The sequence below is a fragment of the Meleagris gallopavo genome, chromosome 3 (genome assembly GCF_000146605.3).
Source record: "Meleagris gallopavo isolate NT-WF06-2002-E0010 breed Aviagen turkey brand Nicholas breeding stock chromosome 3, Turkey_5.1, whole genome shotgun sequence".
Taxonomy (NCBI): Eukaryota; Metazoa; Chordata; class Aves; order Galliformes; family Phasianidae; genus Meleagris; species Meleagris gallopavo.
In genome coordinates this window covers 58,396,041-58,414,698 of record NC_015013.2, presented here as the reverse complement: position 1 = coordinate 58,414,698, position 18,658 = coordinate 58,396,041, and the positions used below count along the sequence as shown (strand labels likewise).

General features: G+C 36.8%; 1 protein-coding gene across 7 annotated transcripts in view; it reads left to right on the top strand.

Annotated features, from left to right (window-relative positions):
• The window catches only part of ASPH (aspartate beta-hydroxylase), a 102,686-nt gene that overhangs the window by 73,586 nt on the left and 10,442 nt on the right, over positions 1-18,658 (top strand). For all 7 annotated transcript variants that reach the window (XM_010708966.3, XM_010708969.3, XM_010708968.3 and 4 more), the window contains 6 exons: positions 1,544-1,680; positions 7,547-7,645; positions 8,335-8,424; positions 9,116-9,253; positions 15,257-15,392; positions 16,249-16,340. In XM_010708966.3, coding sequence (XP_010707268.1) covers positions 1,544-1,680; positions 7,547-7,645; positions 8,335-8,424; positions 9,116-9,253; positions 15,257-15,392; positions 16,249-16,340 — 692 coding nt within the window. The remainder of the gene's footprint in view (positions 1-1,543; positions 1,681-7,546; positions 7,646-8,334; positions 8,425-9,115; positions 9,254-15,256; positions 15,393-16,248; positions 16,341-18,658) is intronic.

Sequence of the window (18,658 nt, the reverse complement as noted above, 5' to 3'; positions counted from 1 at the left end):
GTAGTGCCTTGCAGATAGCAGTGCACAAGATGCCAAGCAAGGCTATGAAAGGAGATAGGTTTTTTTAAAAAAAAAGTAAAAATAAAAAAAATTATTGAGTAAAAGAAAAAAAAAATCATTTTCTACTGAGGTTGATCGAAACCTCAGGGAAATAAATGGCATACATAAAGTAAACCCCCAAATAAACTTACTTACAGTAAACATAGAGAAGAACAGAATTGAGCTGGAGGATAATGTTTTAATTCATTAAGTATTCCTTCTTTTGACCATTTGGAAAGTCTTGTTTTTCAATGAAGGTGAATTGATAGTATATTGTATAACCTAAAGAAGATATAATAAAAATATAGATGTGTATTTATGCAGTTTTATAAAATAAATAAATAAAAAAAAGTCTTTTAACTTTTAACAGGAAACTGTTAACATGCTGTCAGGAAATTGTAATTGTATATCTTTGCCATCACAAAATTTCACATTATGTTATGCTTACATTACTTGAGTTGGCTCATTATTTATTCTCAGACTGAATTATGAGTGGCAATGACTCTTAGGCCAAAAATTGTGAAGCATCGTGAATCTCCATACCTGATGCTCTTAATCCCACTTTAAAAAATGTAAATAGTGAAATAACTAGTTAATAGATTGAAACAGAAAACCATTTTTGCTATTTAACAAAATTTTGCTATTGAGTAACAACTCAATACAAGTAGAGCAGGATTATAGTCATTACTTCTGGAGATGACTTACCTTTTAAGGCACTAGATTGTCTTAAATGGATGGCTTATTATGCACGATGATTATGCATCGCTTTCTTGCTTTAGTAAATTAGATTTGCCTACTGATACTTGAATTTCATATTTGTCTCACGTATTTAGTTTATAGTGCTGTTTTCTGTTAAGAAAAAATAGATGGACTTGATCCTGGTGATCACAATATCATCAAAAAGATTTCTAAACCATGAATCTTTCAGTGATTCTGTGTCAGAGGCAAAGAGATATCCAGTGTGACCTCTTTACAGTTTTCAATGTGTCAGTTTTGGACGTCCAGGTGCAGATCAAAAAGCTGCCTGTTAAGAACACGCTAATACTAGAATGTCTATTAAAATTAGCCAGATTTGGTTTATGTTTATCAGTGAGTGAAAATCTGAAGCTGGAATGCTGAGAACGAAGTCCTAAAACAAAGACAAAGTTTATTTTGATATGTTTACTGGGTTTTATTAAGTGCTTTGATATCTATGTGTGAAAGAGCAAATGGAGCTTAATGTTAGAGCTACACTGTGAACTGTTCTCCACTAGAGGCTACCATAACACTGCATGATATGCATTCTGAGTGATTTCCTAAAATATTCCTTGTACAACTACACTTGCTGTGGCAACCAAGCAGCTGAATATACTCCTATCTGCATAAGCTTTTTCTGAAGTTCTGCCCCATGATCTTTAGTGAAAATGGAACATCTGGGTCTGATTTGTGTTTTTTGAGATGTTGTGTATCTTACCCCTGTTACTTGTATCCACTGTTGTAATGAAGCCTTGTTCAATCAAATTAGGTCGTATGAGAAGTTCCCTGATTACTCTACAGAAATTAGTTCATCTGTTTCCCAGTGATACGTCATTCAAGAATGACCTTGGCGTCGGTTACCTCTTGATAGGAGATAACAGCAATGCCAAGCAAGTGTATGAAGAGGTGAGCATCCATTCCAATAGCGGAAAAAAAGATTCACATTCATTTTAAAGATTGCCTGCTTTTAACTTCTTTAGTGGTGAAACATTTTGCATGTCTGATTTTGAAGGATTAACACTGATGAGATTTATTTATTTTACCATCCATTTCCTGTTTTCTGGATTGCATTCAGACTTCCTGATACCATCATACTCAATATTTTTCCTTACAAACAGCGAAACATACTTAATAATCCTTGGTTTCTTATGCTTTCTGATAGGCTGATTTGGAATATATTGACAACATGGGTAGATGTTACTTTGTCTGGAATGTATGGAAAGCAGAAATAAGCTTGTTTCTTTATAGGAATGGTGTCTTTATTCATGTGAATACAGTAGTTGAGTACCTGCAAATCTATTTATCTGTAGCCTTTTTCCAGATTTTCAAAGGCAGCCTAAATGCTGTTTTTCTTTAACGATCCCATGATCCTTGTAGTGTGCCCTGTTTATTGGATTTTTTATTGCTGTCTAGCAATAGCAGGCTGGGGGAAGGGTCAGTCCACTCCCACGATGCAAGAACCCCATTCACATCTGGAAGCTCTCTAATAGATGTGGAGCTTGATGTAACTGGTATAGCAAGAGCTATCAGAACCTGATCACAGATGATATTGTTGGTGTTGGCACGCTTGTTCCAGGTCTTGTTTGGTGCATGAGTAGTATGATGATTGACTGGTTACACAGACTGAGGACAAGCCAGCATGATTGATACCTCCTCCTGAGAGCAGAGGCGCAGTTTTCAGTCCCCACATCTGGATGTCTGAGGGGTTCTTGTCTCAGATGGTTTCTCAGAGGGGATGAGGGCATTTATCCCCATGGTTGGAGGCAGGAGCCAAACCCTGATAATACTGTTTTGTCTGAAGCTCTTCTGACAGCTGCAGTTGTTGCCAAACTACTGTTTGCTTTGCTACTCTTGCTGCTCTGTAGGTCTCTCCATAGTACGCTTCTGTTCAGTAATTTTTGGCCTGCTATCAAAAGTTAGCTAAATATAGAAAATGGTGTTTTTTAGAGATGGACTGTTATTAACTGAACCTGCTTCTCAAACAGAAGGATCTTTTTTTTAAAAAAAAAACTCATTTGGGGCATGATTTTCTTTCACAACTTTTCAGTGCTTTGCTGCAAGCAATGTAGATATTAGAATTTCTCAGCAATAATAATCATAGGATTTATTTATAATTGGAAGATGGTAATGAGTTTGTTATGCAGCTACTGTGAGATTGCATTTGATAGACTTCAGAAGATGCTTTTACAGCTTTTTTTAAGGCTAGATATGCAAAATAAGAACTGGTCTGGTTTCAATATACTGTTTTCCATGCTTCCATAGTCTTTATCCAGTATAATTACTCTGTTTTACAGTTCACTAGTCAGTGAAATAGAACAGATCATAGTAATGTTCTGTCCTTGTAAAAGAGCAACAAATAAGTATATTTTAAAAGGATTTGGATTTTATTTATTTTTTTTTTAGAAATCATGAAGATTTTGTCCATATTCTGACTTTTCCTCAGACTGAATTCTACTGTTGTAATACAATTTTTTTTCCTTTGTTGTAATGAAGTATAAATTTACATGAAGAATTTTTTGAAAGGAGATATAGTCAAAGAAACAGGCAGAAGCTTATGTGCACATGCTTTTATTCTTGGTTATACCAAAAGCTTCTTTAATGTTTTTGGGCAGATTGCTCTGGGGCCATATGGTCTGCTCTTGAGTGCTCCACTCAGCTGTTGCAATGCATAATTAGGAAGTGACTGACATATGGTTTAAAGCTCTGCCATAGGTGCTGAAGCTCTATGCATTGTCAACACAAGTGAGGCAAACTATGGTAAGTTGTTCTGGTGACCTCCAGGAGACGACATCTTCCTATGAGTTAAAACAAACAAACAAACAAACAAAAAACTAGGACAAATTACTCATCTGTTAGGAAACAAGACATCCCAAGCAAGAGCCTAAACTCAGTGCTGCAGAGTAGATGCCTTCAGTGTTTATGAATCCTCTGTTACAGTTACCACTGTAAGAATATTCATACACTTTATTCAAGTATTTTTTTAATGCAAAGGGCACAGATGTGTAGGAAGAGAGCAGAGCTGAGCTCATTCTCAAGGGTTACCTTGGGTTTGACTTTAGACTCTGCTTCTTGCTGATTCCCATTCCTTTCTTTGTAGTTGTCTAACAAGGGAATGGTGTACTTTGGAACTTGTCTGAGGAGCAAAACAATAGGGCTGGAAGAGAATCTAGACTTCAAGTTTCCCATTTGCAGCAAATGTACTGGATGCTTTGGAAGAGATAACAGTGATCTTGTTTGCTTCCTGCTGTAACATTATAGTCTAAACTCAGTGTTGGCTGTGTTAGGCGTGGGCTGAGCAGGCATTACCCACTGGATTCTTCATAGACACAGACAGTACATTGGGATTGCATCATGCACCATTTCAGACCACATTAAACAGCTGACATCATCTCTAAAAAACTGAATCAGTGCCCAAGGAATCCTAGTGAATGAAAGCTTTCCGCTTTCATTGGCGAGCTAGCTTATTTTCCAATCAACTTCACCCCTTTTTTTATAAGATTTAAATATTGGAAACTAATCGCAATTGTTTCTAAAAGAAGTGGAGAAACTAATTTTGTCTTTGTAGCTGTCAAAGTGTTATGATCAATTTTTTTTTTTTCAACAATCTTAATTGTGTTCTTTTCACAGTAGAAGTGATGTGTATAAAATGTTAAACTTCAGATCAAGACAGCTTTGTACTTTCAGTTGCAGTGTAGTACGATTTAAAATGATGATACAAAATACACTTTTTAGTTGCATTTACCAGACTTTCTGCTGAACAATGAATGGAAAATGGTGTCCAGCTGGAGAGGATTTCAATTTTGCCAAATGTTAATATATTTTCTTCTGAACATTACACCCAGCTACATGGAAACATAACATTGAAAATAGTTCTCACAGAAATTAAAGCTATTTTTGTTTTCAAGTATCTACAGGTTGATAAAACACAATGGGGAGAATTTCCTTAGCAGAGTGAGTGAACTTACAGCAATTTTTCTGCCTGCCATTCTGAGCTGTGTCTGCATGGCCTCAATGCAGTCATATACAGATGCATACAAGCCAGCTCTGATTGAACTATCTCAGGTACCAAAAGCAGAATACCCACATTAACACACTACTCTGCCCTGGCTAATTAGCCACTGATAGCCCCAGAGGTTAATTTCTATATTCATGATTAATATTTAATGGGCAATGTGCGGTTTAGTAAAACTTATTTTTAAACATAATTAATATTGCATGCAGCAACAGCAACAGAGTAATACAATTTACATTAAATACTTCCAGTGTAATTTCTGCTGATTGTATCTCTTCGCTTCTCTTTAGGGGCTCTGAATGTAGATCATGCCTTAATGCAACCCGGCAGAGTTTAAATGAACTGTAATATAGAAAATTCTCTCCTGTCTTAATTAATCAGATAGCTTTATCCTATAGTTAAAGGAACTGTAACAAAATTATATGACTAATAAATATTTCTGTCAGTCATTTTTATTTCACCCAGCAGGTACAGATCCATGGAACAGAATGCTTCTATGCAGAATGCTGTATTCATAAAGTATAAAACTCATATGGTGGTTATTGGTTAACTTATTGGTCAACCTGATCCATATTATGAATTGCAAAGTTCATTTTTGCTAATTAAATACCATATTATAGACTTCAAATAGATACTCAAAATTGTTTCTTCATAATGGCTTTTTTTTCTGTGAAAATATATGAAATACTCCTATTTTTGAGCCATAGCATTTATACCCACGTAGCACTGATTTTGATTTTGCTCGGATGTATTTTGTGTGTAATAATGTTGGAGAAAGCAAAGAAATTGACCCAAAGGACCTGTTATAGGTTTGCTTCTAATTATTTTGATTGAAGAATTAGGTTAGTGGCTGGAAAAAAAGGATAGGGAAATGGCTATAATGTATGCAGGCATTTTATGCGTGGCATGAGCTTAGTACTTTCAAAAATGGATTTAGAGAAGAGAGACTGTGCATCTGCCATCTGCATCTGTCCTGTATCAGTCTCTGTCTTTCTGCTGACTTCTAGGCATTTGTGCTGGTCCTCACAAACCGAGGATCTGTCCTGATTGGACTTTCCACCCTTATTTTAAGAGACGAGTTTTATCAACAGATTTATCTTGACCATGTAATAGATATCACATGAAGCTTCAAATGATACTGGATATATACACACAAAGGCTGCTCTGAAAAAATAATGCCTTCTGTTTTACTATGTTGGCCCACAGTGTTAGAGGTGGATGCTGGTTGGTATGGTCATAGAGGTTGAACCTTCCCACCAACATTCTGTTACATTCTGCTGCCGTATGACAGGTGGCATCACAGGGGCAGTCTGACACAATGGTGGAAATGTGTAGGAAGTGTGTAGGAAGCAAAGGGGTGAAATTCTTCTATGAGGGGAAACAGTGCCACCCACTGACATCTATCTGAGCTTACTGAATGTTTATGGAGACCAAAGCAGAGGATGTGAGCATGGTGACGTGGTGGATGGTGCAGGTTTATTGCAGGTAGCATGCAGGCTCTTCTTCATCGCTGGTGAAAGTGCATGACCCATGCTGAATAATAGTGCTTTGTACCTGAGAATTTGTTCTATCAACCAGTGTTACTGTGCTCTTTGTATGTCTTGTAGTTTCCATGGAAATAAACAGGAGGTATTACGTTCAGAGCAACCTACATATATATTTATAGTATGATAGAAATGTGGAGCTGGAAAGTAGATGAAGGCATTCTGGAATTTTTTTATTTTTTTTTTCTCCATGGCTGAGGCACAGACCAAATGCACTTAAATTATCAGTATTGTTGGGAGTGCACTTTAGAACTCAGCTAGTCAGTTTCACACTTCCTTCCCCTGAAACACTCCCCCATACAGTGATCCTCTCTTACAGCTTTCCCTGCGCTCACAAATCTTTCTCTTGCACTGGAAATATCCATCTGTGCCTAACGAGGATCAGATTTCTTACTTGCACATGGGTTCTCCTTTTCTGCAAAGTTAATGATGTTATGTTCTAACTCAAATATATCTAAATTTTCTTCAGGGTACAAACTCTTTTAGCTTAATTAAGCACTCTAGGTCTTCGAGTGCAGCACACAACAGTCAAGGAATGATTTATCCATCACCTGGTATGAAAGTACACTGAATCACTTGAGGTACCCCACTAGTCTTTGCATTACTTTCTGATTGCTTTCTCTTAGCCAAGAAAGTGTAAGCTCTTCCAAGATAGTTCTTACTGTTGTGTTGAGAATGGTTTTTGCTTTGCCTGGTTTGTACAGCTCTGTCTTGTGATACAAGCATTATTTCACAGCATGTTTCTAAATAGCAGTCACTGTGCTTCACAGCATAATATGTTCTCTCTTGTCAAGACTAGTCTGCCAGTGTAAACCTAACATGTTTTAAACTATTCCAGGCGTAGTACCACACTGTCCTTCTCGTGACTCTTCTGTAGACTTGTTCAAAAAGCAGCTGCCTTCCTTTACATTACTCCTGTAATTTAGCATGTTATAACTCAAGACAGAAGATGGAAGAGGAGGCACAAGAAGAAAATAATGCAGTTCAGAGAAGCCAACTGGAATAATTTTACATATGAAAGTTCAAAGTTTGGTTTATAATGAGTTATTTGGGAGAAAGATAAATGTAAATGTATACAAGTACAGGAAAAGCAAGAATTTATCTGTGCCAGTGATGGAAGAAAATCTAATTGCATCACTAAATAGTAATTTGTACACAGATTTGTTAATTTGTATAGATTCATACATTACTATTTAATTCCTTTGCCCTCAAACAGGTTCTACGCCTGGCTCCAGATGATGGCTTTGCCAAAGTACACTATGGCTTCATCCTGAAGGCTGAAAACAAGATAGCAGAGAGCATTCCTTATCTAAAGGTAGTTTTATTTCCACATTTAACATAAATATTTTACCAATAGAAAAAAGAAAAAAAATATGGAAAATCATAATATATATAATTTGTCAAGCTAAAAGCATTCTAATTGCAAATTACAATTAAAGCTGTGCATCAGAGTTATATTGCTGTATCACTGTCAATGAACGGGAACAAGCTTATACGCTAAGATTCATCAATTCTTAAACATCAAATATTGGTTTTATTAGTACACAGCTGTGAGTCTCAAATTGTTTTGAGGCTTGCAGTATGCTGCAAACTAAAAGTTCTTGAAAGAGGGAAATTGTATACGTCTGAGCGTTTGGAAGAAATACTATGAAACAAAATCTTAATTTACCATAACCCGCTTTCTAAAATGCTTCTGTACTTTTATAGGATTGAAGTCAAGTGTTTGTCTTTAAATACATCTCTGTCTTGGAGTAACTGGGGGAAGAAACCATGGGATTTTGCAAACTGATAACATTTTTCAAGGGCTTTTCACTGAATACTGTATTCATTCAACCTAAGTTCATCGTTATCAGAGTAGTTAAATTTTATGGACAATTTCATAGGTTTTCTCTTGCATAGAATTGACAGATTACATACAGAAATAACCTGAGCTCTTTTAGAAGTCCTACTGAAGTTTCTTTTCTACTGTTCTATTTCTAGTATTGTTTTTTGTTTTTTTTTTAGGAAGGACTAGAGTCTGGTGACCCTGGCACAGATGATGGACGATTTTACTTTCATTTGGGTGACGCCTTGCAGAGAATAGGAGACAAAGAGGTACATATTTAAAATGGCCTTGCTTTAACATCTGGCAAATCCAGACAAAACTTTTGAGCATGGACTCATAGTCAAAAACTTGAGTAGTCCGTTTTAAGTAACAGTCCAGCATACACGTGTAGAAGTCAAGATAAGCAATAGACAAAAAAAAAAAAAAAGCAAAGAGCAATTTGCATGATGATAGAATCTGTTAGCATTCCTTCTTTTGCCACAGAATTAACCAAAACTTTTGACATTTATGTGGAGCTTCCAAAAAGAAAAAAAAAAATCAGAAATGAATTGAATGTGTTTTTTGTCTTTTTTTTGTTCCTACTAATTGTGAGTTTTTCCACCAGAGTCAAAATACAGTGACCTAAGTATATCACTTTAAAGCAAGTTCTCTCATAGCACCATAGCATGATAACAGTATTCTATAAACTTTACCACTTTCCCAAAGTTACCATTAAATTACTGACCCATATTTTATATCAGTGATTGTGAGGATGTTCCTGTTTTGCTAATGCTGGACTGGACAAACTTGGCTGACTGGTATGTCTGAAAATTTTTCTGATGATTTTTCATTTTTTTCTTCTCAAAGTGTTTATACCTTCTATGTAGTAGAAGAATATCCACAGAATCAAATGGATCCTAAGGTTTTTCTATAAAATTTTGGTTGATATGCATTTAATTGCTAATAAGTGTCATATTCTAGGCATACAAGTGGTATGAACTTGGATACCAAAGAGGTCACTTTGCATCGGTCTGGCAGCGCTCTCTCTACAATGTCAAGGGACTGAAAGCTCAACCATGGTGGACAGCGAGGGAAACAGGTTATACAGAACTGGTAAAGGTGAGGAAGTTTGTTTCTGCTTAATTTATTTATTTTTTTTAATAATGACTGTAGTCTAAGGGGTGAAGAAGAGAAAATGCTTGTCCCTGAGGTCTGGATTACTGCCTGTGAATACCAGACACCAATCTCAGAGTGGAAGATTTCACTAAGATATGATAAACTGAGCATAGGTGTTTCAAAAATTGAGAAAGGGGATAGGATGACTGAAATCATTACTAAATCCAAAGTTTGCATGGTAGGCAACTGTAATATCTCAATAACAGCAAATTTTGGCAATGGCTGAGACACACATCATGAAATTTTTTGCTTACCCAGGAAAAGCTCTGTTCTTTGTCCCTTTTATAGTATTTGGTGTCGTCTTTGGCAGATTTTTAATTGCATAAGAGAAACAAGCGTAAATTCACAGGGATGGATTTAGCAAGAGATAATGACACAGAATTTTAGTTCTTGAGAGTTCTTTTTATTCAGTATGAAGCATATGGTTTGTTTATATTCGTAATAAAGTTTGTATTTTCAAAAGTTGTCTATTTTTGACATTAAAGGTCCCTAAGCAGATCTTTTATAACTCCAAAATTACAGCAGTAATAATTTTAAAAATTAGGAAGGAAGTACTCCTTTTGTGTATGTTTTGATTATTAGTGTGTGGTTTCAGTCGTAGGATCATTGAATAGGTTGGAAGGGACCGTAATGATCATGTATCTCTGACCCCCCCCCTTCCATGGGCAGGGTTGCCACTCACTACATCAGACAGTTCAGGGCCCCATCCAACCTGACCTCTAGGGATGGCAAATCCATTATTTATGCAGAAGAAATTTACACTAGTTTTATAAATTCTTCTGCACAACTAGTTTAAGTGCTTGTTTGAAGAGACGGTTTTGCGTAGAGTCTTTGTTTCTGTATGCTCAATTACATAACAAGTTAGAAACTTGCCATGAAATGATTATTTTATTAATGAAAGAGGAAATTAAAAAAGAGAGATTACTCCTTTTTGAGGTTCTGATGACAGTACGGATAATGCTGGGAAACTTACATTGAAAAGTGGTTGTCAGCTGTAACTTGGTCATAGAAAACAATTAGTTTTGTAGACTAGCATTTGGAAAATTTAGAATTGAACCTATTGGAATCATTGTTGAAGTACAAGCAAAAATAGATACTTCGTATGTAAAGGTGATGCAGGGACTAGAAATCTATTATTGTACTCTTGACAAAAATAAGGAAAGTATATTTCACATTAGTAATGTTTTAAGGATATCTCCAGTTAAGAGAGTACTCCATAGCACTAAAAGTTTTTGTTTTTGAAAAGTTTCTGGTAGCCTAACTGTCCTAATGGAGGATTTATCCATGAGTAGCTGAGGCAGTGCTAAAGCCAGCTTCTCTGACATATTCTGACAGCTCTGTCTTTGTTCATTCCATTAACCAATGCAGCTATAGTCAGTAACATGTTAGAGCACAGACCTTGCTTGATTTTGTTATAAAGGGTCACAAGGTTCTTTGGGATTATGGATGGAGGTGTTTTTGATGGTGAATTACTTTTTCCATGGAAAAACTGTAGAAGAAAGCTGTCTTTTTCAATACTCCCAGTTTAATAAATCTGCTGAGTGGCATACTGTTCACATAGCTATATAAGGACATGAGATAAATTATCTGTGCTAGTCTAGTCTAGTGTAGGTCTAGTTTAGAAGTAAAAGAAGAAAAAGCATTTCCAAAGGGCAGTTCATTGCTACCGTGTTAAATTACTTTCTTAGGATGACATCTTTTCATTTCTGGTGTTAACTTCCCTGCTGCTTTACTTGAGGGGGGAAAGATAAAGTAAAAGCCTAGATAACTGACATAGTCTTGATATTTAACCTTTTGATGAGTAAGGTTAAAGACAACAATCTTATATTTTATTTAATTCTCTATGAACTGCTAGCCAGGATGTCTAAGGAAGAAATGTTTTGTTTAGTTACTTAGAAGTTACTTCAATAAAGAAGGATGTGTACAATGGTGGTAAATCCTAGTTAGTGGTACCGTGCTGGTTCAAAGAGGATCTTTGCATCTCTCTAGCTGCTTGCCCATTAATGCTTACTTTTGCTTTGTTATGCTATTTGTAATTTCTTTGAAAGAATAGGAAGGAGAACCTGATTTCTCAGAGAGCAGAAACTAAACCTTTAAATTAGGAAGTGTGTCAAGGGACTTAACGCGGAAATGTTTCTGATCCATAGTAGTTGAGGGCTTTGGATCTGGAGATTCAATACATTTATTGTTGAGTTCAGTTAAAAAGTAATTTTGTTTTTATATTCAAAAACCTACCCTGAGGCACTTAGCTTTCCTTTCCAGGTCTGTCTTAGTTTTTTGCATTATCTCTGTTGTCTTTTGTAGAATCTCAGTATAGCATTATTTTTCTGTTCTGGTAATCGGTGAGAATAATAAATAAAGAATTGCAGTGCTGTTGTGTCTCACACGCTTTTCACCAGGTTGAAACTAATACATGGGAAATGATCTAGGTAACTTTGTCCTTTCCTCATTTTGAATCTTATGATTTTGTAAAGGACTACGAGGATGCTTTGCCAACAGTGTACTACAGTGAAGAGCTTATTGATTAGAGTGGATCTTGTATAGACAATTTTCACTGATTGTTTAGACTTCATTAGTTAAAAGTCTCAAGTGCAGCAACAAAAATACAGAAAGAATGAAAGTACTGGCAACAACACATATCCATAATGTTTTTGGTAGAGAGACATCTAGGACTAGGTAGTCTGGCTAATACAATCTGGACACTCATATTTCATGATGAAAATTAACAGAAACGTGCATTTAAAGTGTGGTTGGATGCTTAAGAGAGCTTTGTGTTGAAAAGAGCAAGTTGATGCTTACGCCTGCTGATGTTTAAGCACTGCGAGCAACTGAATGAGTGCAAGGAATTATTTTAGATGGCTTTAAAAACTGGCCCTTGACTGGAGGTCATCAGAATTCCCCAAACTGTGATTATTGTGAATGCTTTCTTACTCTGTTTTAGTAACAAAGTGAAAGGGATTGGAGACTTACCGTTATTTTACTTTATAGCTCCATGGATTAAAATGCACATGTGGTCAGTGGTTATGCCTCACATGGGGGGTACTAAACTCTTAATCTCTGTCTGTGGCATTTATGACTGTGCCTTGAAAAGTGCTTGATAGCACAGAATAAACATTTTTAATATAGTCACACATAAAAATAAAACAATATTAAGAAATCCCTGTTTAAATATTGTAATTTCTTTGCCAATAAAATCTATGCTATTGCCAGATGTAAAGCAACTGTAAAGTTCCATTATTGTTAGGAACTGTATTTAAAAAGCCATATGGAGGTTTATGGGAATCAGCTGGTAAGAAACAAGTACATATGCTCCAAATGCTGTTCACCACCTGATCCTTCACTTGAAAGAAAAATATTGCACCAAATATAATATGAATCTGTTGCAACCTGAGGCTTGTGTCCTTACATATTATAGAGCGTGAACATATTTTTTTCTGTAGATACTAACTCTTGGATCAGTAGCCTGCAATCCAAGTCCTCAGCTTAGCTACTGTGTTTTAATGGTTTTATGCATTTGCAGAATCACAGAGTTGCAGGATTTGGAAGAGATCTCAAGAGACCATTGAGTCCAACCCCCTGCTAAAGCAGGTACCCTACAATAGTTCACACGGATAGGCATCTAGACAGGTCTTGAATATCTCCATAGAAGGAGACTCCACATTGTCTCTGAGCAGCCTGTTCCTGTGCTCTGTCACCCTTTACTGCAAAGTAGTTCTTCTGCATGTTAATATGGAACTTCGTATGCTGAAGTTTTAGGCCGTTGCTCCTTGTCCTATCACTGCTTACAACCGAGAAGAGCCTGGCCTCATCCATTTGTTCCTGCCATTCAGTGTATGCCTAAGAGTCTGTAACATCAGAGAGATTAGGGCTGAGCTGTGTTTGGACTTCTGTAACCTTCCCTTCTACCTAGGACTTGTGAATTACTCATACTAAAGCATTATCAGTTTGTATTATAGATGAGGGTCCAGTTTCTCAAGAATACAGAAAGACTATTGATTTCAGTGGCACTTACATCTGAAACCACTGAGAGGAGTTGGCTCAAAATCAATGATATGTATTCAAATCACTTGGATGCAAAAGTGCTAGGGAAGGAGTTTTAAAGACAAGGACAGTCACAGAACTTTGCAGGCTGACTTTCAGCTGGTCACTTGTGAATAATTAGCAGTGACAAAGCTGCCATTAAGGACGACAACTTGAACTACCAGTGCTCTTCATCCACCTTTTAATCTGCATGGATGAAAACTCCTTACGTTTTTCCAGGCAAAGGATTAAGTATCTGAGGAAACTGGGATGTGTTTGTATTATTTTTCAAAGTTTTCCAGTTTTGTTTATCTGTATTGCTGTTAAAAGAGGTCTATATAAATGCAAGCTTTTCATTTGTTTCTTTTCTCCAGCCTGTACAAAAAGTATTCAAGCTAGCATTTCCTCCTGTAGAAAAGGTAGCATCGAATCATTGATTACCTGGAATTTTTAAATCTATTTTATATCCTATATTTCAGAAAAATCAGTTTTACAAAGATATTCTTGAAAACATTTCTTCTTAATGTCAGCCACTGAAGGAGAGTTATGGAAATCCATCAGTGGGAGAGAATAGGATGACTGCAGCAGGAAAATGAATAATTTTCACTTTTATTGATGGATGAGAGAATGTAGTTTGCTAGAGGAAAAAAAAAAAAAGAGAGAGAGAGAATACAGTAATAAGAGAAGTGCAATGCTAGTTTTCATAGACCTTAACAGGCCTAAAAAGACTGTAGTGAGAGGTAGTCTGTGTATTACAGACAGCGTGTTCCAGCCATAACTTTGTTCCCTGAGCCTTTTATGGTATTTCAGTGTATGATCCGTTTTGCAGGATACAAGTGTTCAGTTTAAATGGGAAAGGCTAAAACCATATGAAATTTACGGCTGAAAAGGGTCAATTACATCACCTTGTCTGACCTCTGTTACAGAGACGTTGGAGTTTTATTTGACTTTATGCACTGTACAGATACGTTGTGGGAACACAGCTTGTTTGCTGTATGAAATTGATTGAAAATATCTTACAGAAGTGCTTTGTTCGGGAGCCCAAAGACAAAATGAAAACTATTCAGCCAAAATAAGGTTTAGCAAGTAAAGTAAGTAGCTGGGAAATGAAAGTCATGTCATTATTATCTAGATCCATTGTGAAGCTGTGAGTTTCTCAATTTTGTTACTGTAACATTAAACGGACTTACTACTGGCAGAATGCAAGGTTTTCTAATCTGCCTGATTTTTACAAATAGAATGTCCTAAGGCAGCAGAGGAGACATGTTAATTCTACAATCTTGTGGGTTTGGTGTGTATGAAGTACAAGGTAGCTTACACATTGTTAATAGTTGTATCCATGAATTGTCACCTGACATTTCAAGTTGTATTTGATCATTTTCAATAGCATCACAATGTGTAAGTGCATCTTTGCAGACCTTTTTGAAGGTTTAAATCAGAGCTGTCAACTGAAGTAGCTTGTTTGCATTTGTCCTCTTGGAACTGAGATGTTCTATCAACGCTTGGAGTTTCAGTTTACACAATGGTTTTCCAGTTGCAAGAGAGCTTCTAAGTAGCATGTGCTAAGTTTGAGAAGACCAGTACTCTTTTTAGCTTGCAATATAAAGTCATCTGTTAAAGAGCCCTTCAGCTAACCAGAGCAAGTAAGGTCATTTCTCTGCAAAGAGTCTGGGGACCATTGAAGTTGTTAATACGAGTATAATTGAATCTGAAGAATGCTGTGAAAATTGTTCCTGCTTTAGCGTGACAGAAGGAAATAGGTACGTATAAGGAAACTTGATAATAATGATGAATACTTGTGTGTGTGTGTGTGTGTGTGTGTGTGTGTGTGCTTTTTTAATTAGAAAGTTAAAAATGGAAGCAAAAAAAAAATTAAAAAGTGAAATGCAGTAAGTTTTCAGTGCAGTAACACGGCTTTCATAACAGTCCTTAGAAAAAAACTGGAAGCTCATTCGAGATGAGGGGCTTGATGTGATGGATAAAAAAAGAAGCCTCTTTTTGCCTGAAGATGAAAATCTACGAGAAAAAGGAGACTGGAGTCAGTTTACTTTATGGCAACAAGGTAAAACATTTTGTATTTCTCTTTCCCCAGTTTCACTTTCTCAGATTAATATAGTATAAAAAGGAGTTTTTCCTGAATGTTTTATTTTTTTTAAATCATTGAACCTGTTCTTTAAGTCTGCAGGGGAAGGTAGCTAATAGAATACTGTCTGAGACCCCGTTGACAGTGGACAGGATTCTTATTGCCCACAGTCTCCTCTAACAATCCATTCAGGGTAACACACTCACCTCATGACAGGGCTGCCAAAATTTTGCATGGTAATGCATAGTAGAGATCATCCTGAGGGAGGACGGGAAAGCAGAAGACATATCCTCAATGTTATTGCCCACTAGGTGAGGTCCGTTGTTCAGAAAAATGGTATGGGCAAAAGAATCTGAGCTCTAAAAAACCTGCTTGTCACCGTGCAGTGGCAAGTTTAATTACTGAGATGACTTGAATTTCTTAAAAGACTCTACATGTGAAAAAGTCCTGTAAGATAAAATATTAATGGCCAAGGTCTATCTAAATAAATGGTGAAATGATATAATATTGTTGGCATTATTTGTCTTTTTAACAATTATACTTTAATGATGTACTTAATCACTAACAAAAACATAACCATACTTTTAGAGTCACGTTTGAATAGGTAGAAAGCTTACTCTTTTCAAATAATTTAAAAGCAAAGAAATGGCAAGCTACTCTGACATTACAACATGTAAGCTGGCATTTCTGTTTCATAATTTGAGAAATGTGATTATGAATACTTACTGATTTTGGTGTCAGCTCCCTGGCAGATTTGTTGCTGTTCTGCAAAGTAGAAAACAAGGGACTGTTTGTTCATTGCATTTATTAGTGCTACATCACTTATTTTCACTAGGAAGAAAAAATGCGAATGCTTGTAAAGGTGTTCCAAAAACGTGTGCTTTATTGGAAAGATTCCCAGAAGCTACGGGCTGCCGAAGAGGACAGGTACCTGGCAAACTTCTTTGTTTTTGCAAATCCCTAAGGCTGGGAGCAGGTGATGCTGAGGAATGTGTATAGAAGGGCATGTGAACTTGGTGTATTTAGCGATGCCACAGACACACAACAAAGTTAATACTGTAAAAGCCTTCAGCAAATACAAGATAAAATACATTAGCTAAAGGTTTCTCATGGAATTTTTAGTTGAACCAGTTTTTCTTGTGATCATAAGGAGCTCATGCTGGGTAAGTAGTTGTTTACTGTGGGTCAACTGGTGGTAATAAATTACTAAACTTAGTCTTAAGTGATCTATTGTGACACACAGCTAACCGTGCTTTGAGCAGGTTGTTGGGCTAGATCCTTTCTAACCCAAGTTTGCCAATGCTTACTCTCAGCTGAATGCACAAAACTAAATCAGGGAGCCAGACTCTTGCTATGATAACCTTTGCATACTTACCCCAGTCTGGCTGCGTTAGATGGAATGAGAGTAACCTCACAGAGGCCAAACAGTACCGCTGGTCGCATAAAGGAAAGAAACTTTACATCCATGGGCTGTGTCCTTGGATGTCAACAAAATTAGTTTCATGTACCTGGTCTATGCTGATTACTCTGCTACAAATTAACCTCATTAAATCATGCAGAAGATTTCTATTCTAGGGATCAAATATACCTATGCGACTGAATGGCCCAACAGTGATAACAACTGATTCTGTAGATCAGAATTTTTTTTTCCAAAGAAATTATTAAACCTGTAAGCTTTAGCAAGCAAAAGGAAGGATACTGAAGTTGAAAAACGCAGTGCATAATCCTGAGTCTTTTGTGTAAGTGTCCAGTTCTTTCATTAGACTTGCTTTTGTGCAGAAGAACACTGAATGGCCAGTGTTATGACAGTGAATAAGGCTGTTGTTTCATTAGTTTGTTAGAGAAGCTGGTTGAAGTGAATGTAACTGATGAAAGAAATCATTACAATCAGTGTGGCAAATCCCAAGAAAACTGCTTTCTGTGGCATCCACAACTGAAAACAAATTTATCCCAGAGTGCAAAAAGCTACTTCTGTGTTCATCGTTTTTGGCACCCCAGTGTACCCCAGTAAAACTCCTCATAGCTTTAGTTTTCAACCACAGTATAACCTGTCTGTAGTTCAGGAATATTTGATGATGTACATGTAATTCTTGGGTGCAGTGTGTTTATGTATATATATCTCACAGACATATCTAAACAGATATGTGCAGGCAAATTACATACATGACAGTAATAATTCCACAATGCAAGTATTTCTAGCATTATAGAAGTATTTCTGTGGAATATCAGTAACTTCCCTCCATAGCCAGTAGTAGCAGTTATTTGAGTTTCTTCAGAGTCTGATAGGGTAAACAAGCTAATGTATCTCACTTGTAGCAGAGGCAGTGTAATGGAGCATCTGTGTGTGCCACAGCCACTGGAGCTTATTGCTTGCTGTTGTAAGATATCACTGGTAAGATCAAACCTCAGGCATTAGGCACACATTCTTTTATGCTCATTTTGTTGTAATTGGAAAGTTGGGAATGTCTTAAAAATAACAGGATTTAACAAAGCTACCCTGTCCTACCCTGAAAAGGTGCTCCTCACCACTGTCACATAACATTCATCCTTTTCACTGGGCCCTTGTAGAATCACAATGATAATATCCCTGCTGAGCCTTCCTTTCTGCAGACTGAGCATTCCCATCTCTCTCAGCATTCCCTTACATTTCAGAGGCCATTGCTTATCTTTGTGACCCTTCACTAGACTTGCTCAATGCGTCTATGTTTATTTTGGAGTGAGTAGCCCAGAACTGGACCCATCGCTGAGAGTGCTTGAGAGTAAGGATCACCTCCCTCAACCTGCTTGCAAGGTTCTGCCAAAGGCAGCCCAGGAGGCTCTTGGCCTTCTCTACTGCAAGAACACATTGTTTTAAGCTGTTGTTTACAAGGACCCTGAGTTCTTTTTTTCTGTGAAGTTGTTTTCCAGACAGCTGTTCTATAGCTAGTGATGCATAGTTATTTCTCTCTAGTGCAGGACTTTTCATTTTTTTGTTTAACTTCATGAGATTTGTGTTTCTTCCAATTTCCAACTTGTCAAAACCCTTATGACAGCAAAAAAAAATTGGTGTACCAGTCTTTTCTCCTCAATATTCTATCCTTGACAAGAGATGTACTCTTTCCCTTCATCCAGGACATTAGTGAAGCATAAACAGTGTTGGACCCAATACTGAACCCTGGGGTATACCTCTGGTGAGCTGTGGGTGTTGTGCTTTGATCACAGCTCCTTGAGCCTGTCTGAACTGTCAGTTTTCAGCCTCCTTCACT